This window comes from Spea bombifrons, chromosome 5 (assembly GCF_027358695.1).
Source record: "Spea bombifrons isolate aSpeBom1 chromosome 5, aSpeBom1.2.pri, whole genome shotgun sequence".
NCBI classification, from domain to species: domain Eukaryota; kingdom Metazoa; phylum Chordata; class Amphibia; order Anura; family Pelobatidae; genus Spea; species Spea bombifrons.
Window position 1 is genome coordinate 18,152,044 of NC_071091.1, and position 27,348 is coordinate 18,179,391.

General features: G+C 39.6%; 1 protein-coding gene across 2 annotated transcripts; it reads right to left on the minus strand.

Moving 5' to 3' along the window:
* ICA1 (islet cell autoantigen 1) lies at positions 1-27,348 on the minus strand. Of its 2 annotated transcripts, none has more exons than XM_053467406.1 (16): positions 27,283-27,348; positions 25,283-25,352; positions 17,997-18,034; positions 17,238-17,409; positions 15,885-15,957; positions 14,544-14,667; positions 13,258-13,456; positions 9,630-9,755; positions 9,421-9,519; positions 3,916-4,001; positions 3,148-3,197; positions 2,981-3,025; positions 2,822-2,881; positions 2,316-2,576; positions 1,433-1,528; positions 1-476 (listed from the first exon to the last, which is right to left on the minus strand). In XM_053467406.1, exons 3-16 carry the CDS (start codon positions 18,011-18,013, stop codon positions 355-357), a joined length of 1,530 nt encoding a protein of 509 aa, XP_053323381.1. In that variant the 5' UTR covers positions 18,014-18,034; positions 25,283-25,352; positions 27,283-27,348; the 3' UTR covers positions 1-354. The 2 variants fall into 2 exon arrangements, with proteins under 2 accessions (XP_053323381.1, XP_053323380.1); XM_053467405.1 differs by lacking the exon at positions 27,283-27,348 and adding an exon at positions 26,733-26,856.

The window sequence follows — 27,348 nt, forward strand, 5'->3', positions numbered from 1 at the left end:
TTATGTCAGTAGTTGCACGGAACAAACATTTAATCAAACAAAACATTGTATGAACAGCAACAAAATATATTGAAATTCTGACAGCCTTTCTTGAGAAACCTCTATTTTTACAGTGGATGTCATTTAAAAAAAAATAGCTTGCTAGAATTTCCCTTAAAATATTTCAGTAGTAATCCAGGCGGTTTTTGGCAAGTACAGTAAATCAGATATATTATATATTATTTATAATTTACAACAAGAAAAACAACAATTTTATTGGTAGAAAAGATAAGTAGTGGCACTTCCATAAAATGTAACCCCCCCCCCAACAGCAAATGTATTAATCCATTGAAACAAGCCTACGAGAGAGTTTTGTTACGCATTGAGCAGTTCATGTTCCTTGTCGGTTTTCCCAACGGCGTCTGGGTTGGATAATGGATCCAGATCAGCAAAGAGATTGTACCAACTACTCAGATCTTTTGTTGTTTTTGTGTTCTCTGAAAAGTGAATAGAAAAACTAAAGTGAATAAATAAATACAGATCGGGGCAGGAGCGACCCGTACAAATTCTCCAAAAAGGCGGGTCTTAAGGCGAGTACGTTTGCATGTGTTAGCGTGTGCGTCTTGGTTACAACGGTGAGATGGGGGCCAGCGGGCCACTTGGCTTTACATGAGCTCTGGACCAGAATTCTCTTAAAAAAGGAATACGCTTCCTGAGTGCAGTAACTCATAATTTTAACAGATAAAATAGAGCATTAACATTTAATTGTGTAATAGATCATTTTTCTATACCTTGTTAATAATGGTATCGAGGAACAATGAGCTTTTAGTCTTACAATCCGTGATTCATACAATATTCAAGCATATTAAAGCGTACAGTATCAGCCTAATTTTTCTTGTATTTATTTTATATACATTAATATTTATTATTTTTAAATGTATTAATATATGAATTTCATTCATCTGATGATTTTCTTTCTAACTACTGATGCAGTCTCTCATCTAGGCTGGCTAACAATTTGTCCAATACAGTAAATAAATAAAAATAATATAAATTATATATATATATATATATATATATATATATATATATATATATATATATATATATATATATATATATATATATATATTTTTTTTTTTTTTTCAAAACATGCTATTTTATGAGTCATATTAAGAGGTTAATTATAATTATATTAATAATTCCTGACATAAAGCAGCCTAATAAAGATGGAAATAGTACATATAAGAGTTAAATCGACTGTTGTCTACCAGAATCAACATAAAAATGCTGTTCCACTTAGAGAAAACACTAGTTGCACTCTATAGTATGATAAGCACAAAAACCTTGTATTAGGGTGTTGTATTAAGCACCCTTATACAGGAAGAAATGGAATGATGTAGTAACCATAAGGAGTATTTCTGCAGAAATAAATATAAATACAAGAATTTACCCTTTGCCAGAGTCTTGCTAATATTCGTACTGAGGTAGCTTGATGGAAGAGCAGACTGAGAGGTTGGTGGAGATATCCCACCGCTGGCAGTCCAACCTGGAATTCAACCACAAATACTGTCAATCTAACATACTTAGCTTTACTACCACAGATTCTGGTTTCTTGTCATAAAACAGCCATCAAGAGATACCTTTTTGTATGTGACCAGCGATCACATCAGTGTCAGGAATTTCAAGACCTTATGTTCATGGCCATTTCTCTAAGCCATTAAGGAGAAGATAATGTAACTATATAAATATATGTACTCCCATTTCCTGCTGTTGAAATGTGTATTAACAGTATAGTATACAGAGACTCACTAATACATACCAAACATTCTGGAATCTAAGAGGAACCAAAAAAGATAAAATATACAACTCACAAATCATCTATTCTCACTAAATTCTAATATGCATTTCAACCAAATTACAAAACATCTCATAGATCAAATACCACCACTCCAATACCCAACAATTGTTTTTTAGCTGCAGTATACCAGGAAGGACCAAGACACAATCTCAAATATAAAACTAAATACAAGCTACTAGTATTAGTATTTGTGTTTTCTAATGTCAACCTAAACCATTCACACCTCTGCAAACTGTGGTCCACATACCACCAATGGTCTAGTATGTTTCAAGGTGACACATCATAAAGATGGTCTCTGTGGAAAGGACATGTAATCTGGTGTTTGAGAAATGAACAGAAAGATTCTGTGCCTCAAGCATCACTACCTTCTCAAGGTGCTCCCTGCAGGTGACAAGTTAAAGCCTAGAATGTGCGAATGCACTAGACTATGAGCAGTTGGGTAAGATGACAGTAAACAGAACCCATTTCAACTTGCCCTGCAATGAAGACTGTAGAGCGAGCAGGTCTTGGTCTAAAAGCTGTGAAGGGAGGAAGCCAGATGATGAATCGGCACCATGGTCCTTCTCTTCAGCTTCTGGGCTCATTGGTTGAGCACCAAACAGAGGCTCGCCAAACACAGCAGTCCATTCTTTACCCAGGTCTCCACTTTCCAAAGAAGAAGCACTTAGAATTTCATTGAGAAGCTGCATGTCATCCTTATCACCAAAGTTTCCATCAAGTGGCTCCCTTGAACTCGCTTGAGGGAAAAAATAAAGCCATTAAATTATTCCAGAATAACCAAGTTTGGTCTCAAAGGAATGAAATGGGGCCACATTACTATTTCAGGTAACATCTGTGGCTATTATACATAATAAAATGAGTTTTAACTGTTCAACATAAATACTTATTATTTGCCAAACAGATGTTCAGTATTGCCAGCTAATACAACAAATTATAACTCTTTCTTCAATAAGCTTAGAAGAATGGACTCTCAAACATTACCACTTTCTTCATATGAAAATTTCTCGTCAGGTTTCAGATCCAACAAATCATCTAAGGACCCTGTAACATAAAACGATCATGAAATTTAGAAGCAGCATAAATTCCCCAGTAATCTTATTTATTTATTCTGCTACCAACTAAATAGAATTATATTTTTACCTTCAAATAACATTGGGCTTACAGGATTTCCTTTACTTGGTTCAGCTTTAAAAAAAATGAAGATGAAAACAATACATAATTCAGAACAATGACATTAACAAAGCATTATCTAACAAACAAACACAAAAGTGTGAACGCAACAGAATTTTAACATCTTATATATTTACCTGATGACCCAAATTCATTATTCTGCTGATCGTCATCTAATGAAATTAGTCTGTAACCAAAAACAGTACTTAGTGTTGCGAGAAAAAGGCAATCTGCTGTAGGTGATCGCACTGTCTAATAGACTGATATACAAGGTATGCAAGAACATTTAGTAAAGATTGATGAAACCATGCCTGCAACGACAAAGTAACCTTTTGCTTTTTTAAGAACTGTAATAGCAAAACGTACACTCCACAAATACCGAGTTTTGCCAGATGACTGATCTATTTTGTGTGGGCAGCGGTAGATCAGCGTCGTTCTTCCATATCCGCTATTAAACGCTGTGCTGAGCTCATACTGACTATGCAACCTAATACGCGATGTACACACATTACTCTTGCTATACATACAGAGTAAGCTCATCTGTCTCCTTCATGCATTCTCCTATGATCCTTAAGCCCACCATGGTCTGCTTTCTTGTCTACATACTCAAGGTTTCAGTCCCTTAATCACCACCAGCAATCCCCTGGCCAAGGGCTATTTGTGAGGGACCACAGGTCACAACCACCAAGCACTTCCTCCAAGAAGCATATAGATGCCGCGTGTGGGGATCTGACATCATACGAAGATGGTCAGTGTCACTTGGACATCTTGGAACAACAAGGAACATGCCACAGTTGTCAGGCTCAGAGATGGTACTCATCCAAAGAGAGACAAACATCTAATAATCAATAAACTCCAGATGTCTGTGTTCACTGTAGAGAACACACTCCATCACTGCTACTTACTGATCATTGTTCTTTGATGTATCTTCTTGTAGATTTGTTGTATTCTTGGTTTCCTTACTGGGTTTGTCCAGGGTGAACTGCAGGCTCTAAAGCAAAGAATAGCCATAATATCATATTTGGATAACTTTACTAGTTGTATTTGAAAATGTTAACAAGACTTAAGTATTCGGCATAGCATTACAAAAGTCTATGCAATTTTACATCTTGTTGAATGTTTCAACACCATCTTATGGAAGAAAGGTTTGTCATTATTAAAAGATGCTATTCCTCTTATATAAATCATTAATTGAGCTCTCCACCATGTGACGGAAATAAGCAGATCTGTCATTTATTTATTTCCTCTAAATGTTTAATCAAAACAACCAATAAATAAAATAAAAACTTTTAAGCAGAATGTATAATCTCTATTACAACCACTTACCAGTGCTTACTTTGGGGTCACGTGACATTAAAACATTCCATAAGAAATTATCAACGAGGCCAAAATATAATATGATTTAAGAATTATGGTATTTGCTCGATTATAAGACAACCCCCCCCATAATTTGAATATTAATTTAGGGGGGGCGAAGAAAAAGCCTGAATATAAGACTATCCTATAAAAAAAATGTTTTACTGTTAAATATTAATTCACATGTAAACTATTTTTCATATTTAATAAAAACTATGATTGAGAAAAGTTTTTTGTTTTTTATTTCCTTTTATTTGCCAACTTGCCCCCCAGTTATGCACATCTGCCCCCAGATATGCCTTATACCCCCCTATATGCCACTCTGCCTCCCTGATATGGCTTTTAACCTCCTGTATACCACTCTGTCGATATGCCTTTTAACCTCCTATATGCCACTCTGTAGTAACGTCTTATATCCCCCCATATACCACTCTGCCCCCCCCCACTTACCAACGCTTCCCCAGACTCCCCCAGAGGAAGTGCCGGCAGCAGCTGAGGTTACCAGAGAGGAGCATCCAGGTCGCCTACAGCGCTGCGGTGGATCTGGATCTTAGTCTTTTAGTCAGACCTCTATTTGAGGTCTGATAATAAGATGGACTCAAATATAAGATGAGGGGTATTTTTCAGAGTACTTGCTCTGAAAAAAAACCTTGTCTTATAATCGAGCAAATACGGTACTTCTGGGATGTTGCACTATTAGGAACAATGTTTCTAATGCTATTTGGTTACAAAAGTCCTTTACAAAGGCCACAAAAAGGTGTCTAGAATAAGATAAGGCCATAGTTTCTAGGCAAGATCAGCCTCTAACATAGTATCCTGTATGCGGCTCCACTATGGGCTTTCCATACAGTCCTTGTAAGTGGCAGTGTGTGCCGATTAGTACTGGCCAGTGAGTACGGGGTTAATTAGAGAATTGTGGGTTTGCTAAATGTGCATATTCTCTACAGTGCCGTGGGGTTAGGTCATGGCCATCTCAGTCTCATCTAGCTGGCATTTTGTTTCCTGGTGCAACCTTCTTGTAAGTTTTGCATCCTTTAGTTATTCATTTTACAGAAGAGGGTACAGGGGAGGAAACACAGAAAAGACAAATAGCAAGAAATGTAAAGCGTGTTCAATAACTCTCCAAGGTAAAATCAGATAAATATATAGGACCTGATACAGCCAAATTATTAAAAGAGTTTTAACGCCTTCTGGCAAAACCAGAAGTATGGCAGCTGCACTTCAATATTAAATAAATGTAAATAATGCACTTGGGATGTTAAAAATTAAAAAGCAAAATACAGTGTTGGGGGCACTCTGCTGTCAGCGACCACAAGAGTGAAGGGAGTAATTATTTAAGGACTTGAAGATTACAGAGAATGCAACAATGCATCAAAAAGCAAGCAGGGTGCTTGGTTATATAGAGAGAGGCATTCGTAGCAGGAGAGAGGGGTGGTTCTGCCACCTAGAGTGTTGGGTACGGTTCTGGAGAACCGATAGACAGAGCGTTCAGAGGAGAGCTATTAAAATAGTGAATGGGTTGCAGAATAAAAATTTACAGGACAGAAAAAGTGATCTCAATATGCATGGCGTGTATGAAAGAGAAAGAGAGAAGACATGATAGAAACATTTAAATACCGTATTTGCTCGATTATAAGACAAGGTTTTTTCCAGGCCCTGAAAAATACCCCTCGTCTTATAAATCGGGGTCGTCTTATAATCAGACCTCAAATAGGTCTGACTATGACACTAAGATCCAGATCCCCCGCAGCGATGCAGGGGACCTGGATCCTCCAGTGTTATGCCCCCCCCCCCCCCAGTTTACCGGTGCTTCTGAGTCCCTAGTGCTTAAGCGGAAGTTGTCTAAGCGAATCGCGTAGAGCTCTACACGCTGCCCGGACTAAGCACCGGGGACTCAGAAGCACCGGTAAGTTTGGAGAAGGGAGGGGGAGTGTTAAACAGGGGGGCATAAGGCATTTCTGGAGGCAGAGTGCTCTGTGAAATGCCTTTTAATCCCCTTAATGCCACTCTGCTTCCAGAAATGCCTTTTAACCTTCTATACGCCACTCTGCCTCCTGAAATGCCTTATACCTCCCTATATGCCACTCTGCCCCATAATATGCCTTTTAACCCCCTAAATGCCAGAGTGGCATAAGGGTATAAGGCAATTCTAGAGGCAGAGTGGCACATAAGGGTTCAAAAGGCATATCATGGGGCACAGTGGCATATAGGGGGTATAAGGCATTTCTGGGGCAGAGTGGCAAGCCTGGGGGCATTTGTGCATAACTGGGGGGACAGGTTGAAAAAAAAACAAAAAAATGTTTTTTCTCAATCATAGCTTTTATTAACAAACAATTGTTCACATAGTTTACATGAATTAACATTTACTGGTAAAACTTTTTTCCTATAGGGTCATCTTATATTCCGGCTTTCTTTTTTCATAAATATTCAAATTTTACTTTACTGAGAGCATCTAACGGCATCTAGATACTTCCAAGCCCCACAATATCCTCCAAGTGTGAAAGGGTAAATGTGTAAATCACGGCTTTATGCAAATAACGTCCATAAAACAACTAAAATTGTATTAAATAAGATTCTATATGTGGGGAAAAAAATAGTATGGAAAAAAGTGGTTTAGGAAGGCGTTGCAAAGGGTTACATGGAAGAAAGAGCGAATTGTGCCCTTGTGAAGATTTCCACCTCGCCTTCCAATTCTCCCACTGGTTTATTCAGATGGCTTCAAACATGTCCCCATATTACACACAGCAAGGAGACTTACTTTTGGCGAGAGGACTGTTGGCAACAACAACTGGAACTTTTGAAGTTTCCATCGCCTCCCCCCTTAATTCTATATGCCAAGTGGCCTTAACAGATGTATAGTAGGGCTGATGGCATCAGAGTTACTGCAGGAACAAATCATCCCTTCAGAAACCCACTGTGAATGGGCAGCAGCTATGTCCTACAATTAAACCTGGCAAATTTTTTTATTTTTTTTTTAAATCGTGCATTTTAAATGTATACTACCATACATTTAGGAGTCAATAATGAAAACATGTTTATGACTCTTAAATGTATGGCAGTATTATGGAGGGGCAGACTGGAAGTCTATATGTTGGTGAGGTTTAATTCTTAGATACTGCTCTGAAAATGTCTGAATGTATGAATCCATTCTGCATTAATAAGAGTCACTCGTTTACTCTCCTTTATGGTATCAAAAAACTTACCCGGATTACATTCCCAACTCAATGTTTTTCTGTGCACTTTCCAGACGCAGATCAACAGATAGAAAGTTCAGCTGTTATTCGATAAAATACCCTGAGTGTTTTCTGCCACAGTAAAGGGCTTTACTCCGAGAACTAGCATAACATTTTATACGGTCATCTATGCAAGAAAAGCCAATTTCTGCTGTCACATAAGGCCAAGTTTATCTAAAATCTTAACTTATTTAGCATCCTAAAAGTTCTATAGTGACTCTCGAATTGGCTTTAATTGAGACAATTGTTAGAACTGAAAGCAGGTAATTGAAAGCGTATAACAGAGCTTGTTCTCTTGAAGGAAAGTCTATTTCTATTGGAAAGAACGTGGTACAATACAGACCATATTTCTGCTGGCGTTACCTAGAGTATAAGGATTCCCAAATCTAACCCGTGATCTACAACACGATTGTAACGGAAAGATGAACTGATAGAATTGAGAGCAACTTGTGTTGAAGATAAATTGCTTGAAACCAATTCTCAAAACAGAAAGTTATAAATTACAATCAATACATTTGGGGCCAGTTCCATTCTTGCCATGGTTCCCTATATACCTGAAACCAAAAAGTTCTTGCCAACACCCAATTTAGCAAATAAAACAGTGTTTCATGTTGGGGAAATGCTCACAATGCACATCCTGCTTGTGCCTGGGTTTGGCAAAGAAGTTGTATAGTCACAAGTGGGGGGGGGACACTGGCGATATTTATCTTGTTATCTAAAAATTGGCAGCAGAACGCACGTTATTAGCCTGGTATGAGATTGTGAGGATGAAAATAAACAAGGGAACAGGCATGGAAATTGTCAAAATAGTAAATAGCCTTACTCCTCCTGCCATTAGCTCTACACCCACACACACTGTTAATTAACAGATCTAGACCAAAGAACAAATATTTTTGTGGAGGTTTGAAGCCATGTATTTTATTAATGAACAGTTTGTAGCTACTGAACAAAATGTCTCCAATAAAATATAGCTCATTAGAATGTGCTTAGTTCAATTTCCAGTTCAGAAGAGGCAAGATTGCTAATTATTTTAGATACAATGCCTTCCTTTTTCCATAATACTTTATCTTCATCCAATTATACTATAAACCGGTGCACCAGTCTGGCTGCTCCGTGATAGATTTTCTATTTTAATCTAGAGCTTATTTTTGCCAGGCGTCTACTTGGACCAGTAAATCACCAAAATACGGTTACTTCTACTTACTAAGAATCCAAGATAAAGGCAAATCCTTTATGGAAGATGAAAGATATTGGAGGAGGAGCAGTGGTCCTAAACGCTTTTCAAACAATATCTTTACTCAACAATAATCTCTGCTCCATTACCGACCATGGATGATAATAAGCAGACAAAGCAAAGAACAGCCTTATGTATACTAATCCTACCAAAATGAAGGGTTTGGAACACTCAAGTCTCTCATCTACACTTTAAAGAAGAAGTTAAAAATGGCCTGGACGGTCTCTCACAACTAAAATACCACCGGTTTTGGAAATGTAAAATATTCAAAACTTGCAGTCATTTCCTACAGCACTTGCTATAAAGAGATACTATTGCAGACATCTAATACACTAAAAGGTTTTCTTAAAATAATTAAGTATTTGAGGTGTATAGGCCAAGCAGGAAGGCCCCATTTACAATCCACACAATTGGGGTTTATTCACTAGTGCCAGAGGTTGCAGGAGCGCTTAATTGTAGTGACAGAGATTTGACTATTGTGCAAACAGTATCGTTTTCATTTAAGGGATATTATATATATATATCCACCTTCAACTTTAATGGCATTCTGTTTACATCTATGAAGACTCCATCTTTTGGTTTCTTACCTTGATTGTGGTGAATTCATATGGCTGGTAACCTTTGAAACTTTCATGAATTGCTGCCATGGTGTGAGAGGTTTTTTCCCAAAAGTGGAGTAATGTTGTCTTTAAAGGAGAAAGACAAACATCAGATCACATCGTACATGGCAATGTTTGGCGACACCAACAATTAAGGCTCTCACTTAAATCATAGTAGATGCTGAATTTTCTGCTACCTGGTAGGTTGTCAAAACATGAGACAAGAGGTTGCATCTGCTGGCTCTTAGAAGGTCTACTTTCTCACACACGTCCGTTTTCAGTCTGTCAAAGGTGGCTTTAGAATGACGTACTTGAGCCTGAACCTAAATGCATACAAAATATCAAAAATAATGAAAAAATACACCAAGCATATTAAGGAATAATTAAAGATTTCTGGAGAGAATTGTCAGATTTAGAGCGACAAAAGGACAGTTACATTTCAATCTTTAAATGGGAAACCTACCATTTTTTTCTAGGTAAAATGTGTCCGTTTACCCATGAATTACTCCAGGTTGGTTTGCTAAAGTTGGTCCTTTTTGTTCAAGTTAAATCAGCGTTACTGACTGACGTTAAAAGGTCAGATGTAGAACGTGGACATTTCATATTATATTTAAACATCTCGTCGCACTCTGTTATGGTTATGGGGTTCACCCTTCTAGAACACATTTATTTGCAAATGCAATATAATTTAAGGTATTAAAATAATCACTGATTTTCTTTGCACGCTTTACAAATAACAGAAATGCAAAATATTTCCGTTTACTTCCAACTACTCCGTCCGTGACCTAGCGTGTGCTGCACGACCATATGTCTCATATGTCAAAGCTGATTATTCAAACGCTACCAAATGTTCCAGTTTCCTGCTATAAAAACAGGACGCTCGAACACTAGGGGTTCATTAAAATGTCTTTTCTCTGTGAACTTCTCTACAACAAAAGGCGAAAAGATAGTTTTTTGTAAGTATTGTTTTAAAGGGTATTAAAAGATGGTGGGGATATGAGGGTGCTTTAAATAATTGAACCCAATGAAAGAAATAAGAAAAAAAAGAATACAGTTCCATATATATAATATATATATATATATATATATATATATATATATATATATATATAGATTTGTTTGCTAAAGTGCCAAAGGCAGCCAATCTGGGTCAAGAATTAGCCTGACCATGGAAGAGGGGGGCAGCCGTTGCAACAGTGCTTTCATTTTTTTCCCGTGGTTTTGGAAGGGTGCATAATAAAGCACTCACAGAATACTTTTAATACGCATACTTCTATAATGGGGTGTCAGGGACATTAAACTGCCTCTTTAACATGTTCCCCCATGAAGAAGTTAAGGTGTTAATGCAGAGAAAATAAAGATTTTAAAATATGGCACTATCCAACTAACGGACTGAAAATATCTGCTGGAAATTTGCTTTTAGCCGCCCGTTAATGGTTTAGAAGAGGAGGTGTGCCTTAGAACGTGACAGAAGTTTCTGTATTTATGATTCTTGGATAGGTTCGCTGGAGAGTAATCAACTCCAACACCTAAGCCTGCATGTCAGCGACTGGTGACGGAAACCTTGGCTTCTCTTCCCTCGGTCCGGGGTGTATGCTTTCTAACGCAAGAACGATTCCTCTCGCACCTGATGCATTTTTCAAACCAAACCTTAACGCTTTAATGATCTCTCAGAGCCATTTGCCCTGCTTCACATGTCTTGATGCGCCATTTCCTTACCACCAAGCAGCTTTATTGAATGCTCAGGGTGCGTCTATGGACAACGGAGGTGGTAGGCTGCTGCAGCTCTGGAGTGGATGCTTCTTCATAAGGTAAGTATTTAACATTTCAAAGAATGCATGTTGAATTACTTTAACATGCATTCTTCTTTGGTGAGGCCACCTGGGATATTAATCTGCCCCTTTAAGTGGTACATATGACTCCCTGAGTAATGTACCAGAAAATATATTTGGATGTTGAACGCTCATTATATGCTTCTTGTTGGAAAGTATACCTGACTGTAACAAAGGGGATGTAAAAAATAAAAAAATTAAATCTTAAATATAGGAATCCATCTGTCATTTTTCACATGAAGTGAAAAGGAACGAGTCTCAGGTTTGGCACTCGGTGATACAAACTGTTCATGCATGACCTCTAATTCCTTCTCCTACATAATTGAACAGATGAAGAGGAATCTCAAGGGTATGCATCAATCTGAGCACTGACGTAATGCCTTCCAACAGGCCCGGTTCTATTTTAAGCTGTACTTTCTCATAGGGCTAGCAGTAGCAGTCTATTTGCTTTCATCTAGCAAGTTCTAAAATAAGCTGTAAGACTTGGCCAATCTAACATCAGACAGCATCGCTACCCACGCATATATAATGTCAAGACATTGCTTTTAGCATCTCTGATCATATGTATGTTTATATACATATACTTAAACACTTGTCCCTGCCGGTAACTCTGATGACATCACTGACATTTATACAATATTGTAAGCTTGCAAGAACAGGCTCTTCTTCGCCGTCTGTAACAGTATGTATGAACATGTGTTCATGTTCTTGTTCATTTTGTTTAACCTAATTCTACCATAATGTAATAGTGAAAAAATGAATTTGCTGCTGCTATATAAATAATATGTAAATAACGTAACATTTCAGTGCAAATAAGTCTTTGTAACAGTGTTTTTTCATTTTCTATGCATCTCATTTTCCTCTTTGTTCATTATTGGTTTATGCAAGGCTTCTCAACAAGAAAATCAACTAGCCGTGTGGTTTTAATGGCTACAGGCATCCCACCTTTAAGAACACTCACGAGTAAGGACACAGTTGCAGCACAACCGCTCCCGTTTACATACGGTCGCTTCGCGAGAACGGACACACAACAGCAAGACGCCAGCTCGTCCGTTCATCTTTCGAGTGTCTTTTGTCTCTTGAGCGTTTTGTGGTGGAAATAACCCGACGATTGCATTGCAATGCAGTACATATACAGATAAGTGAAAAAAGGTACATACAGACCCCGTTGTGTACATGAATGTGGGGTGTTTGCCTGTATTAGACATCATATCTGTTGGTCTAGGTTTCCATCTAGTGTTTGGATTGGAAAATGCAGCCACAAAAAGAAAAACTGAACTAAATAAATAAAGTAACTAGAAATTAAGTAATACTGTAGAGCACAGGCAATTTGGTGCAATAAAGACACAGAAGTGCAATTATTTGTTTAAATACAGCCATCGACCTAGGAGCTAAATGAATCAAGTGGTCTGAATAACAAACTCATATGGAGTAAATCAGAATCACAGTGCACCCAAATAAAATATTTAATCATTTAATAATTTAGGATTACAAGTTAAGTATCCCTTATCCAAAATGCTTGGGACCAGAAGTATTTTGGATAAGGGATCATTTTGGACAGCGGATCGGCTGTGTCTGCTCAGTTGTTCACGCTTCTCCTTAACAGACCCAGAGCACTTCCGGTCCTAGTTATCCTAAAAACATCTGACCAGGGGAAACTTAAGTGGGTTATTTACTAAACCTGGGTAAATCTCATCTATATAAAAGTGCTTAACAAATTCTCTGTATTTCAGGTTTCCCTAGGAACCTTGCAGGACCCAGAAACCATTAATTGATCTCAACAACAAATTTGGATTTTGGCCTACAATGAATTTAATTATCCACAGAGATATTTCTCTGTGCCCAATGTGTCATTAAGCAGTTAAGATATATCACAGATCTTCAGTGGTGGTTTATTTTCTTTTTTAACAATAAATTGCATCAGCCCTACCTATAATTACATTTTTTAAAGAGACTTTACTAACCCCAACAGAAAACTCCCAAAACACTTTACCTTTCGAAATTTTTCCATCTGCTTATAAATATCAGGGTCCAATTCTTGGGAGACATCTTTCATCCAAAGTAAAACTCCACGATATTCTGTCCTAGACTGCTCCATTCGGTTAACTGTCAGCCAAGTGTCAGAGATAGCCCGGTATCTGAACGTCTCCACCTCTTGATGCAGTCTAGATAAAGGCGTTCTCAAAGACAGCCTAGAGACATTGACAAAACAAATAGCAAAATTATAGGTTATAGCAGAATCTTTCCAATGAACGATGAACATATGCTTTCAAGACCTTTAGAGGCTCATTTCCTAAATTTAAAGATATATAACGCTGAAGAAAAGGAATCAGAAGTGAGATCCCAGAAGAACACTGGAAAGGGTAGATATAGTAGAGGGCTGGTATTTTTCAGTCTGGGTGACATTAAGCAAGCCCATAAGGGACCCAGTACGGTTGGCAGCAGATGAAGAGTGATGAGATAAGAAAAATAGTTGGCCAGAGAATGGGAGAGAGAAAGGCCACAATCCAGAGGGGAAGGAATCAGTATTTTAAAACTATCTGGTCTGAGGATAATGAAAAGATTTTCAGCTTGAGAGTGTTATTGGGTGTAATTGATCCTTGTGTCTAAAGGGTTAAATCAGTTGTACCCCTGCAGGTCCGTTTAGGGGAAAGAGGTCAGTATTCAGCCCGAGGGGCATTTCAATCTATGCAGCCCAGTAATAAAGCAGCCCAAAGCATTTTTAGCACATAACGTGCTCAAAATTCGCTTTTTAGCTCTGTTTAAAACATATTTTATGAAAGGAAAAGAACAGAAAGTCCTTAAAGGAAACACAGAAAGGACCAAGTCACGTAAATGCTGCCTGTTGGCTGTATTTGGAATTGCAGGTAACACCACCTGACGTTTCAGGTACAGGCCCAAAATCTTTCAATTTGCCACACTTGATCCCTCTTGTGTTATATTTATTAGACAGGCACTGGGATTATAAAGCTCTGCAGCTGCTCCTGGCAGTACAATGATTCATGTTTCTGGCACATAGACAGTATGTGTATTTTGGAACATTTCTATAGCTTATCTTAAAACAAGCAGCCCAGCAGCTATTTTCCTAGCACAGAACCACACGGAAAACAAGACCTCTTGTAATTTTCCATTTTATGTGCAGATCCAGCAAAATGTGAAATTGTCACTAGATTAAATATACTAAAATTAAGGGGAAATGGCCCATAGTTTTTGGCATTTTAAGCTGTACGGAGTCAGATGAACACCATGCTGGATAGAACGCAGCTCTACAGGGCATACCGTTGCTGAGATGAAAAGCAGAGGGCCTTTCCTGAGGCCTGCATAATTTTCCCAGCCCTTGTTTTATCTTGGGATCCTTGGGCACGGAGAAACTTCCCCAATTCATTTTCCTCTTGAGATAAAACTATGAAAAGGAAAAAACAGTAAAATATAATTAGTAACAAGGTCTGGGTCTGTATGACGAAACAGTAGATCATTAACAAAGCCATCCAACTCTACGAAAGACGACTCTACTTCCAAGTTCAAGCGACTTTCTAGCCACATATTGACTATCAATAGTCCTTTGAAGAGTGTGCAGCTTCAGGGCACCATTCTAAAGGTGAATAAAATAAATAAGGAGCTCTGCACCTTGAGTACCCCAACAATCTTAGCAGAACATCAACAAGTTCACAGCAGTGGCCTTCTTGTGGCACCTAAAGCATAACTGTACAATTATCGCATGCCACTGAAGGATGCCGTCCGTGCACACGGCTCGGCAGGCGACACTCCGTCGGGAAGAATGCTACACGTTGCATTATTGGTCTCTGATATGGTTTTTCGGGTTGCAGTGAAGGAGCTGCCATTACGTGGAGCCATATCATTTTTTCACAAAGGGCTCACCTATTAAACTGATCTTGAGGCAACCCGTGTTCCCAACAGTGCCTACTTGCCATTTAGAGGTTTACTTAATTTCATAATTAAGGCATTGTATACAATAACATTAACAAGTTTGGACCTCACAGGCAACCATTAATTCTGTAACTCGTTAACTAGCATGTGCAATTGTTTTCTTCAGGTGCCAGAAATGTCCTGATGCGTTACTATCATTTTACAGAAAAATCTAGTTTCCGTTTAATTAGATTAGGAAAACAAATAACAATTCTGGTGCATCTAGGTCACTCTCAGAGAACCCCCTGCGGAACGTTAAAGATCAGAATCTAACCCAAGTGCTTATTAACGTTAATAGACATTAAGAAAACTCAATAAACTTAAAAAGGCAATGAAGATGGGAATGGCACTGTGTGTAAGCGGGAGACAAATTAGATGAGAAGGATTATTTTACCCGAAATATTTAGGTATAAGAAAAAATACAGACGTGAAAGCTTCTCAAGCCAATAGATTATAATCTTATACAGGCAGAGCTTTCTTCTTTTATACCGCTAAATATTAACGTGTGTTAAGGTCACTGACCATTTTATATATTATCAATTGTATTGATTCTGTTAGTTTTCACTTCGCCTTTGTGACAACGCTACTGAATCTGCTGGCGCTCTAGAAATCAACATAATGTAAAAAACAGCTCTCCACCATGTATACTGAAAATATTTCCTCCTTTACAGAACGAATGAAGAATCTACTTACAGCAAATACGCTTTTGATATTGTTCAATGACTTTCAGCAACTCCATGCAAGTTCTCTGAATGGAATGAAAAAGCTACAAGAAAAAAACCACACAATATAATTCTTCAGTCGTTCCAAAAGAAACCGCATATTTAAAAGTTCCCGTACTGCAATCCGATAAGGTTTTCCCACAGTGCTTATCGGCTACTCTATGCACATACTGGATTTACCTTATTCTAGTGAGGATTACACGTAGATTGGAATATAGTAAAACATGTATTCGGTTTCCTGATGTTCAGGATTCCCTGTCCAATTCCAAATTGTCTTTCAATTTAATCAACAAGTTCCCCTATGGTAAGTTTCTCTGGCTGTGCCGCATCACTGATAATGGGAACATATATGAGGCCAGAGTAGAGGAATTAATCAAATCTTCTCTCTCTAGGGGCTATGATTCTCATCACCTTAAACAATGTTCATCAAGTGCCGAACAGAAAATAGGGATGAATTATTTCTCAGAGGCCCAACAGTACATGCCACTGATTGGCTGCTTGAGGCATACTAACACATTGTGGATAACGCTATGCTTCCAACATCGTGGGAACAGTTTGCGGAGGGTCCTTTTCTATTCCAAAATGCCAGTGCCCCAGCGCACAAAGCAAGGTCCATAAAATACATGGTTGGATGAGTTTGATGTGGAAGAATGTTACTGGGTTCACATAGTGCCCTGACCTCAACCTCATCGAACACCTTTGGGATGAACTGGAACGGAAATTTTTAACTGTATGTCAACTAGAAAAAAATAGAACTCTGCAAAAATAATCATAACCCCTATTACTATACACTAAGCCAAACACTGACATGGTAGGCCTCTGCCCCTTAAAAAGGAATATCGGGGAGGCAGACTGGCATATATGGGAGTATAAGGCATATCTGGGGGGCATTTGTGCATAACTGGGGGCAGGTTGGCAAATAAGGAAATAAAAACAAAACTTTCATTTGTCTCAATCAGTTTTTATTAAATATGAAAAAATAGTTTACATGTGAATATTTACTAGTAAAACTTTTTTCTTATAGGGTAGTCTTATATTCGGGCTTTTTCCCCAAATTAATATTCAAATTTTTTTGGGGGGGTCGTCTTATAATCAAGCAAATATGGTATTTAACAATTTTTCTTTTGTGTTCTGTTTGCAATTGTTTGTATTTTTTGAAGAAAAGGGTTAAACAAAAAAAAGAAAATTTTCAATGCCTTCTTCATATTTTCCAAGCGTGCCAATATTAGTGGAGGGTACTGTATATGAATTAAATAAATGAGTGTCTCTTACTCTCAAGAGATCAGCTGGATACAAGATCAAGAAACCAACATCCAACACAAACCTCTAGTTTGGCGTCCAAATCGGAATCAGAGGCCACGACATGTTCATCTTCTTTCTTCCCGGTGACCTTGATAAAAGTCTGCTTTGTTTTCCAGTATTTCTGTTGCATTTTGTTTACCACAGATTTTTCCTGGCCTTGGGCATATCTGTCATAGAACTCCCTAGAATATTGGCTGCAAGAAAAAGTTCATGAATATTCAGATTTAGTAAATATCTGAAGGAGTCATTTGGCTAATGTATGAAAATAAGGATGCTTTAGAATTTTTTGTGATAATAACGCTAACATTAAATGTGGTCTCAAAAAATAATGAAAAATTATATTCCATGTGTTTAAAAAAAAATTACCCCGCTGCGTCTTTTTCCATTGTGACATAACTATGACCATAATACTACATAAACTACAATGTTAGAAGAAAAATAGGAACATGCATTCTATTCTGAATGGCATTTACAAAATCTCAGAAAAATCTGATAATTTGATAATGCGAAATGTTAGCTCATAAAAACTAAAGTTTTTTACTATTAGACTCAGAAACACCATTGCATATGTAACCACATATGTGGTTAACAGATTTATTTTTGTCTTGGAAAACATACATATCCATATTTTAAATTTCTTTTTGGTGCATCCTCCTAAATGCCAGCAATGCTCCCTTTTTTCCGTCACAGATGTAATAAAAAGACAAAGTTTTTTGTTTGAAGAGAACAAACAAAAATATAAGCCTAACCTACACATGTAGAAATTTTAAAGTCAACTTACTAATTGTGGCCGTCCATATTGATGCAGTCTGTAGACACCTAAAAGAAAAAATAAATAAATAGATTAGTGTAGATCAAGGAAGTAATTCTTGTCCAACACTGCAGAATATATAAAACAATAATATAATAATAAAATAATATTAGTAAACACATTCCTTGAACATATGGGGAAACATTTATACATTTAACGAAAGATACAGGTGAGCCCGAGTTGTATGTAACCAGCTTTGATAGGTATGTAACCAGCTTTGATAGGTAAAGATGGTTATTATCCCTATGTAGCGAAGGGCAGGCGCCAAGAACAATTCTCAGCGCGTGGTATGTTTTGTACGGGATTACATCATTTCTGAACAGCAGATGGCGGTATTAAAGTGCTTTAGTGTATGTGAACGAAACACGCGGTTGATTTATCCCGTAGAACTTATGTTCCAGGAGTTCCCGATACAGACAAAAAGGAGTATCTGGAATACCATTAAGCTGCAGCTTCGTCTAAGCAATATGTATTGGAACGGGCTGGCTAGTATATACTACAGTTGCCAACAAATTTCATTAGCGATTAGCTGAATCTATTTTATCGAATATAAGATGATTGAAAAATACCCCTCATCTTAAAATCCGACCTCAAATAGTGCGATGTGCGCAGACAACCTCCACTACTGGAGAGCGGCATTGGGGGGCAGAGTGGCTGATTATTTTTTCGTTAATCAGATTTAAAAAATGTTTTTTTACATTTTTCATTCATTTAAAATTTAATGAACAAACTGGGTGTTAAAAACAAGAAATACATTTTTCTCAATCAATTTTTTTTTTCTGCTATTTGTTTTTATTTCACATCTGAGACCAGGCTTGTCACACTGCCTCCCAGATATGCCTTATACCCCCCACATATGCCATTCAGCACTCCCCAGATATGCCTTATTCTCTATATGCCACAGTGAACGCTGATATGACTTATACCCCCTGTATGCCTTGTAGCCCCAGATATGCCTTATATCCCACTATATGCCACTGTGCCCTCTGAAATGCCTTATACCCCCGATACACCACTTTGCTCCCCAGATATGCCTTATACCCCCAAATATGCCTTATATCCCTGGTCTCTAGTGGGGGCAGCCAGTGAACTTCTGTGCGTAGACAAACCACTGCTGCTAGCCGGCACTTTTGCTGGAGCTTCCACCGGAAGGTCACGTGATGCCGGTGCTCCATCATAGAAGCCCCAGGGGAAGTGGAGGGCAGTAGCGGAGGTTGTCTGCGTACAACGGCTGCCAGAGAGGATGATCCAGGTCCCCTGCAGCGCTGCACTCTGGCAGCCGGTGAATGTTACGCGAGTAACGTGCATTATATGACCACTTTGGGCAGCTCACTGAACCTGCTACACCGGATTCATGATGGTAGCACTGCAAAACCCTGGGCGCCAGAGCTTCTTTCCATACCATAGTTGGTAGACTTGATGGGTCAAATGGTTCTTATCTGCCGTCACTTTCTATATAACAAATATACACACACTAACGTTTATTCACAGTTTTACAGGTGTGTAAATTATATTATGGTACTTGCACCAAGATGTACTGTTTGGTGGGCCCTTCTAGGCATGAATATAGTTGATGTGAAAGTTCTCCCCTAGAAACCTTTACCTCCAGTGAGGTAAACAAAATAAAATGTAGTAAAGTATCAAGTTAAAGCATTTCATTCATATGATGGCTGAGCGGTCATTTTGGAATTACCCTTGCAAGTACATTTAGGATTTAGCATAAACCTCTCGCATTTGCCCCTTTCCCTGCTCCCAGCTCGTAGGCTTACAATACATCCGGCCCTCAAAAAAAACATCCACCAAACCCAAGTGAGCTCCACATACTGCTAGCCATCTCTAGCGCTGGCTCGTGTAAGAGTTCTAGGAACCCTCATGTGCAGAAAACACTCCCATTGATTTCAACTAGAGCAGTTTCCTGCCCATTCAATCAAAGAGCTGCAGCTTCTCCTAAAGGTAGCCAACTTTATTATTTCCCCTACAGGATGTACTTTCATACGCAGTCTTCTTAGGTGGGTCTGTATAAGACATTGGAGTGTCCCTTTAATTATTTTCAAAGGGCAGATACATAAATTCTGTTCCATTTAGACGCTCTCATGGAGATCAAAATTAGTAACTCTAACAAGTAAAGAATAACAACATCCATAGTAGTAATACCTCATACACAGCCGATTTTTTCAGTATTTGGTATGCAGGTAAAAATGGCTGTTTCCATGAACAAGAGAAACCCTTGTATGCCTGTGGTACAGAGAAATGTCGTTGGCCTCAGTAGGCTCCTGTTTGCCATGGGTGAAGGCAGCTTGTAGAAGCTCCAGATCATGGATTTATAATCACCGCACATAAATCAACAGCATTGCTAATCACACAGAATTTTACCAGTTGCCTTCCCACTTGTACCATCTGCTCCCTTCACACACACATCATTGATTGCGTATAAAAATACAGTTTGGGGACAAACAAGCTCGATACAAGCTTATTTCTTACTTAAAAAAAACACGTTAAAAATGGGGGTAATTCTCAACTGTAAATGTCTCTTCGAGAACAACCAATGTATGTATACGCAGAGATAAGACATACAAGTAAAAATAATATTTTGTAATAATTATGTTATAGCTGTATCCTGACCGGTTTCAAACCAAAATGGAGTAAAATGCATACATTTCCACATTCCATTACATACACATTCACCTACAAACGCAGACCATTTTTGAGTAGTTTAACCTTAACATTTTACCGTATTCTTTCCTCTACGTTTTTAACTCAGTAAAATACGTCAGTTTGTTTTAGCATCTAAGCCATCATTGCCAACTTTTGTGTCACACGGGAAAAAAAAAAATAGATAAACCTTAACCAGGCAAAATTTTACATGGATAAATAATTACTAGGAAGAGTTTGGCATTAAACAGTATATTTAATGAAAAATAAAGCAATAATATATTTATTGAACCAGAAAAAAAAATACATGACACACGCCATGGCAATTTCTCACCATTTTTGCTTCTCCAATCTCTATTTCTCACCCCATAAGAATAGTATGTGTTATAGAGCTGAAACAACGAATCGATAAAATCGATAATAATCGATAACGGAAATCATCGATAACGATTTCCGTTATCGATTAATCGAGTGATCAATTCGTTGTTGGAGCACTCGGCTCCTTTTACTTACCTCCGCGAGCGTTCCCCGCTTCTGCTACACGCTCTGCAGTCTCCGCCTTCTTTTAGCTACGTGACGGATGTGACGCGTTCCGGAGGTAAGTATTCTTCATGTCTATGTGCACGGATCGCACAGAGCCACTCGCACAGAGCGAATCGCTCTGTGCGAATGGAGCCACTCGCACAGAGCGGTTCGCTCTGTGCGAGTGGCTCCACTCGCACAGAGCGGTTCGCTCTGTGCGAGTGGCTCCACTCGCACAGAGCGGTTCGCTCTGTGCGAGTGGCTCCACTCGCACAGAGCGGTTCGCTCTGTGCGAGTGGCTCCACTCGCACAGAGCGGTTCGCTCTGTGCGAGTGGCTCCACTCGCACAGAGCGGTTCGCTCTGTGCGAGTGGCTCCACTCGCACAGAGCGGTTCGCTCTGTGCGAGTGGCTCCATTCGCACAGAGCGGTTCGCTCTGTGCGAGTGGCTCCATTCGCACAGAGCGGTTCGCTCTGTGCGAGTGGCTCCATTCGCACAGAGCGGTTCGCTCTGTGCGAGTGGCTCCATTCGCACAGAGCGGTTCGCTCTGTGCGAGTGGCTCCATTCGCACAGAGCGGTTCGTGAGTGTGGGTGCAGGGCAGAGTGGGGGTGGGGGTGCAGGGCAGAGTGGGGGTGGGGGTGCAGGGCAGAGTGGGGGTGGGGGGTGCAGGGCAGGAGACTGGGTGCAGGGCAGAGTGGGGGTGGGGATGCAGGGTGTGAGTGTGGGTGCAGAGCAGAGTGGGAGACTGGGTGCAGGGCAGAGTGGGGGTGGGGATGCAGGGCAGGGTGTGAGTGTGGGTGCAGGGCAGAGTGGGTGCAGGGCAGAGTGTGAGTGTGGGGGCAGGGCAGAATGTGGGGGCAGGGCTGGGTGCAGGGCAGAGTTAGAGACTGGGTGCAGGGGCACAGTGCAAAGTGCTGGGTGCAAAGTGCCAGTGCTGGGTGCAAAGTGCCAGGGCTGGGTGCAAAGTGCTGGGTGCAAAGTGCCAGGGCTGGGTGCAAAGTGCAAAGTGCTGGTGCAAAGTGCTGAATGCTGGGTGCAAAGTGCTGGATGCAAAGTGCCAGGGCTGGGGCAAAGTGCTGGGTGCAAAGTGCCAGGGCTGGGTGCAAAGTGCTGGGTGCAAAGTGCTGGGTGCAAAGTGCAAAGTGCTGGGGCAAAGTTTCTTGAACAGTAATAGTCCACCTCTTTTCAGAATGTTTGGGGTTATTTTGTTTCATAAATATTGTGTTTGGGTTCTTGTACTTTGAAAATATTGTTTTTTATTACATCATAACAAAATAAGAATGTTAATGTAAATTTTAAGTTGTTTTTTAACATCCAGTTCATTAAATTCTTTTAAATAAACGAAAAATTTGCATATTGTTTTTTTTTATCCGATTAATCGATTAATCGAAAAAATAATCGGCCGATTAATCGATTATTAAAATAATCGTTAGTTGCAGCCCTAATGTGTTAAACCCTTTAATAGAATAATCAGGGAACAGAAAAATAATAAGTAGATGGGAAAAAAAAGCTTGGAAGAGGAATATATAGATATAATCCAAGCACTGCTGGCCAACTCATAAATACATGTCAAGTTGTCTCCAAACACTACTGAATCAATTATTCTTCTGCCAACACATGTATCCATACAGAACCAACTTATAGACATTATAACTGCCGTATGAAGCGTGTAAAAGAACTTGGACACCTTTAGGGACCTTTGGCATCACTCGGGCACTTTGTACATCACATTGTTACTTATCTCATCTGCTCCAAGTAATTAAAGTAATTTAATGCAGTCTTAGTTGATGAAGACGCACAGGACACTGGGACGCTGCTTTAAATTGAAAAAGAAACACTAAATCACCTGCTCTATTGTTATATTTACCAGTCAAACAGAAAGCGATGTCATAAGACTAAACATAAGCCCTGCAAGAAGAAGCAAGCCACTTGTTGCACTATTTGCGTGTATATCGTGAGACATTATAATGATGTTCTCCTCCTGCAACGTGCTTTCGTCTCTGCAGATCACAATACAAGAGGGGTGAACATTCACTGCTACGCAGACACATCTGTTTGCATTACAATATGCATTTATCCCATAAGATACAAGTCGCCTACATTTAGGTATCACTTAACATGACATTTATTTCATGCTAAAACCATGAAATTTACAATAACATTTTCTATCAAGACTATGCTGGACTTCCTTAAACATAACCTATAGGATTCATCGTTACTTTAGATTTACTTGAGTTATGATGGAGGTGTTAAGACAGACACAATGCAGCAAAAGCATACAACCAATGGCAAGCCTATAGTCACATGATGCCAACTACACGTACCACCTACAGGGACCCTTACTCCAGGTCCATCAATAGTAAGTCTGATCATGAAACCCACAGCTTTTAAAAGGGACAATAATACCTTTTTTGGCGAATCAGTAAAGAAACTATTTTAAAATAGAGAAAACCTAAATGAAACATCAAGCCTATGGGAGTCTTTTTATATGAAATAACGTAAAAAAACGAAACCCGGTTCCTTTTAAGGATAGTATTAACGGGCATTCTGCAAGGAGAGGTCGCCACATAAAACAGTCTATGAACCCAGACTACTCATGTGCAGGAGGGCTCTGTAATACATGCCAATGTGAATATTTTTTCCTCAATCTTCCACTACTTGGACCACAAATGTCCCCCCCCCTCCATAGGGATATAGTCCTTTTCATTGTTCACTAGCTGAGGGTGGATAAAGGGATTAATCTTTTAAGTCTTCCTTTCTCTAATAAAATTCAAGTCTTCGGGGACCCAGCTTCTTTCCAGTGATGAAATAAAAATAAATCAACAACAAAGAGTCTCGTTCCATTCTAGGCCACTGTCCATGGCTGGCATTCTAAAAATTAAATCAACCAGCCATAGGCCAGACTATTGGGGGGAAAAAACTAAAAAGAGCATAGGAGGATCCAAGATCCTGCCCAGCACTCTTATCAGCTCCATCACATGATACTACATGCGTAACCCTCACAAGACACAGCCGGTGATGTTCCTCCTCATGTACTCAGCCTTGAGGCCAGGACCATCTTTGCCCCATCTCTCACAGGCCAAGATACAAGTTTTATGGGCCACAGAAGTTAATACTTTCCATCTGGTGGTTCAACAAGGCTCGTTTTTTTTCTCTCTCAGGGCTTTCTGAATAATCCACTGGTTCTATTACATTAAAGAAGGTTTAATTACCAACCGTTGAGATTAAAGCTACATTACATTATCCCCATCTAATATACGTAATAAACCTGCAATAGTAAAACAAACTGCTGTATTTGTTTTCCATGAGACCAGGGATCTTAATGTCCTGTTCTCCACCACGGTTAGTCCTCCTATTATTCCCTTTGGTGGAGGCTTCTTGCACTTAGTTAAATTAGTGTGCGATGAGGAACTCGGGGAAAGAAATTATTTATTATGGTGCTTTCGTCCCTCAATTTACCCAGACAGCACTACTCAAATACTCAATCTTATACCAAATCATTCCAAAAATCGTTATCAAAAAGTAAAACAAAAATCAAAAAAATAGGTTGTTTAATAATGTACAAAGTTATAAATATTTCAATTTCTCTTATTTGGTAGCTAAAAGACACCAATTTTATTTCTGCTGCCAAACCTAATGCCATTAATAATTTCGAAACCATCCACATTAAAAAGGTCCACTGAAGCCACATACAGTCTGGTGACCAACACCCCCAGTAGTAGATTAGAAAAATCACATTAGCCATTGGTTTTAACGTTTCAAATATTTTGACCCTCTTTACTGAATTTACGAACTCCATCCCCGAACTTGAAAATCAGGTTTACAACTCAATGAACCTGAAAATTTACATCTAAATATTGTCACTTATGCCTAGCCTCCTTCTACAAAGAAAACAAACCTCATCTTGGTACACCATTGTATCCCTCTCAGTGTCAACGGGGGAGACATTAATTCTCATTATAGATTAATGTTAAACGAATAAATCCCTAGGTTACTGTTACACTCTCTCTCTCCCTTCTTTACCTTGTTCTCTCACTTTACAATATTTTTTCATAATAGTTGATATGTGGCAGTTGGGTTACCTTAACTGATCTGTCTTCTCTCAATGTACCATATCCACCGGAGATGGCTTATTGAAGTACACTTTATAACCTTAAAAAAAAAAAAATAATAATATCAATCACATACAACATTGCATTTTTAAAGGACCAGTGAAGCCCATGTAATTTATTCATGAAAGTATGAATATTAGTTGGCGTATGGTGAGCTAAACCGTGTCACCTATCCAAATGAACTATCCGTTACAAAAATGATCGACATTTGGAAGTTCCTCCTATCAGAAGGTCTCGGTTGGCTCATGTTCCTATGGATTTGATCAGGTTTATAGAAGAAAACGGGTTCTTTTTAAACATGGCTCCTCCAGCACTTAGTGATGGGCCGGAGAAAATTAGACTTAAATCCAATAAAAAAAAAAAAAAAAAAGTATACAAGAAACAGTGACTATGGTGCATTGCCAGAAAAGTGGTCTTATCACCATAGCAACCATATATTAAACTCTGCACCAGAATCACATTTTATATGCTTCCTCTCTATGCTTCCCTTTCCGTACCCAAAAAAATAGCCAGATTTATGTAATTTTTCTAAATGTTTAGATATTGCATGTGTAATAATAATGCAAACGTTGGATTTCTTTGCACGCTGTGTGTTTAGCGCTGGAGGCTACTGCACGATACGTTAAACCGGTGACTCAGGAACATAAGACGTGCATCACAAAGTTTCTTACACCTGTGACAGGGCTGTGGGCTGGGCCAGGTATGAACAAACAACACGTATGTTGACAGATTAACCCATTCCTTTCTAAAATAACATGAAACACCCGGCACACACCAAAAATGTAAATTATTGAGGTGAATGCCTCTTATTAACAGAGAGGTTGTAATGCTTTGGTTTCGTTTATGATTGTATGGTTAGCCCCAGTAGCTAAGAATTAGAGAACAGTGTTCTATGCTTTCATTTATTTCAACTTACTGGTAGCACAGTCCCACCTGTGACCCGATCTGAAGGTTTTGCCCCACTTTTTGGTGGCAGTCCCACCTGTGACCCGATCTAAAGGTCTTGCCCCACTTCTTGGTGGCACAGTCCCACCAAGCACTAGTACAGATTTACATCACTTGTGAAACTCACACAACCTGCTATCTCTACCCAAACTGACAATACACTCATACGAAATACACCCGTAAAAAGTCCGTCAGCACACAGCTCTTATAGACACAACTTCTTGTATTCCACCATCCGGCCCCGAGTTACCGGCTGCCTTAGCCTCATGGGATTCGCAGTGCACTCGGCAGCAGATGTATTATAGATTGGCAGATCCCAGATAGATGGAAACATAGGAGCCCTGCTGGCCAGACAGGCACCGACTCCATCCCACTGCCCGGCCATGTACGGGGGACCCCCGAATTACCCCTGCAAGGGCTGCAGGCACCCTTCCCAATCACACGGAGAATAAAGCGGTATATGACAGGCCGGTACCTAGCAGTGAAATCAGCTCGAGCGCAGCAAAGGCCGATTTCCAGGAGCCGATCCCAGGGCCTCCGACGGGGGCAGGATGCACGGTGGATCCCTCACAACGTCAGCCCCAGCACCAGGATTTCCCTCCTCCTGCTCTCCTCCCTCCCTCTTCCTATAGGCTCAGCGGCCACACCGTCCTTATCCCGCTGCAGGGAAGGCAGTCCTATCTACCCACCTGCCCCTAGGGCTGCCAACACCCGAGTGCCAAACGGGCCACTAGGACAATCCGGAACTAACTCCATGAGCGCCACAGGGGTCACTACCCCACAGCAGGGGCTGCTTAGTCACCATCACCCCATTCATGTTACTTTAAACGGAAATCATATCTTTAACAAATCAGATGACACAAGAAACACTCCTACTGGTGACGGACCTCCACGCATGGCTCACGCCCCCCCAATGTTCACTGAACCCCAAAGGGTTAAACGAGCGAAGGCGCTATATAGTCCTTATTAGTGCTGCAGGTGCACCCCCTCCCCCACCGGAAGCGCAGCAGGTACACAGCACCCACCTGGTGTCCCCTCTGACGTCATTCAGCCAGACCCAGACCTGCCACCTCTTCTCTCTGTGGCCCCAG

Excerpts from the sequence above, each read along its gene's own strand:
- ICA1 (XM_053467406.1), bottom strand. Across the intron at positions 9,756-13,257 it reads AGATGGAAAAATTTCGAAAG|GTTCAGGCTCAAGTACGTCA; the intron begins GTAAAGTGTTTT and ends GTATGCATTTAG. Across the intron at positions 4,002-9,420 it reads ATGAATTCACCACAATCAAG|AGCCTGCAGTTCACCCTGGA; the intron begins GTAAGAAACCAA and ends TCTTTGCTTTAG.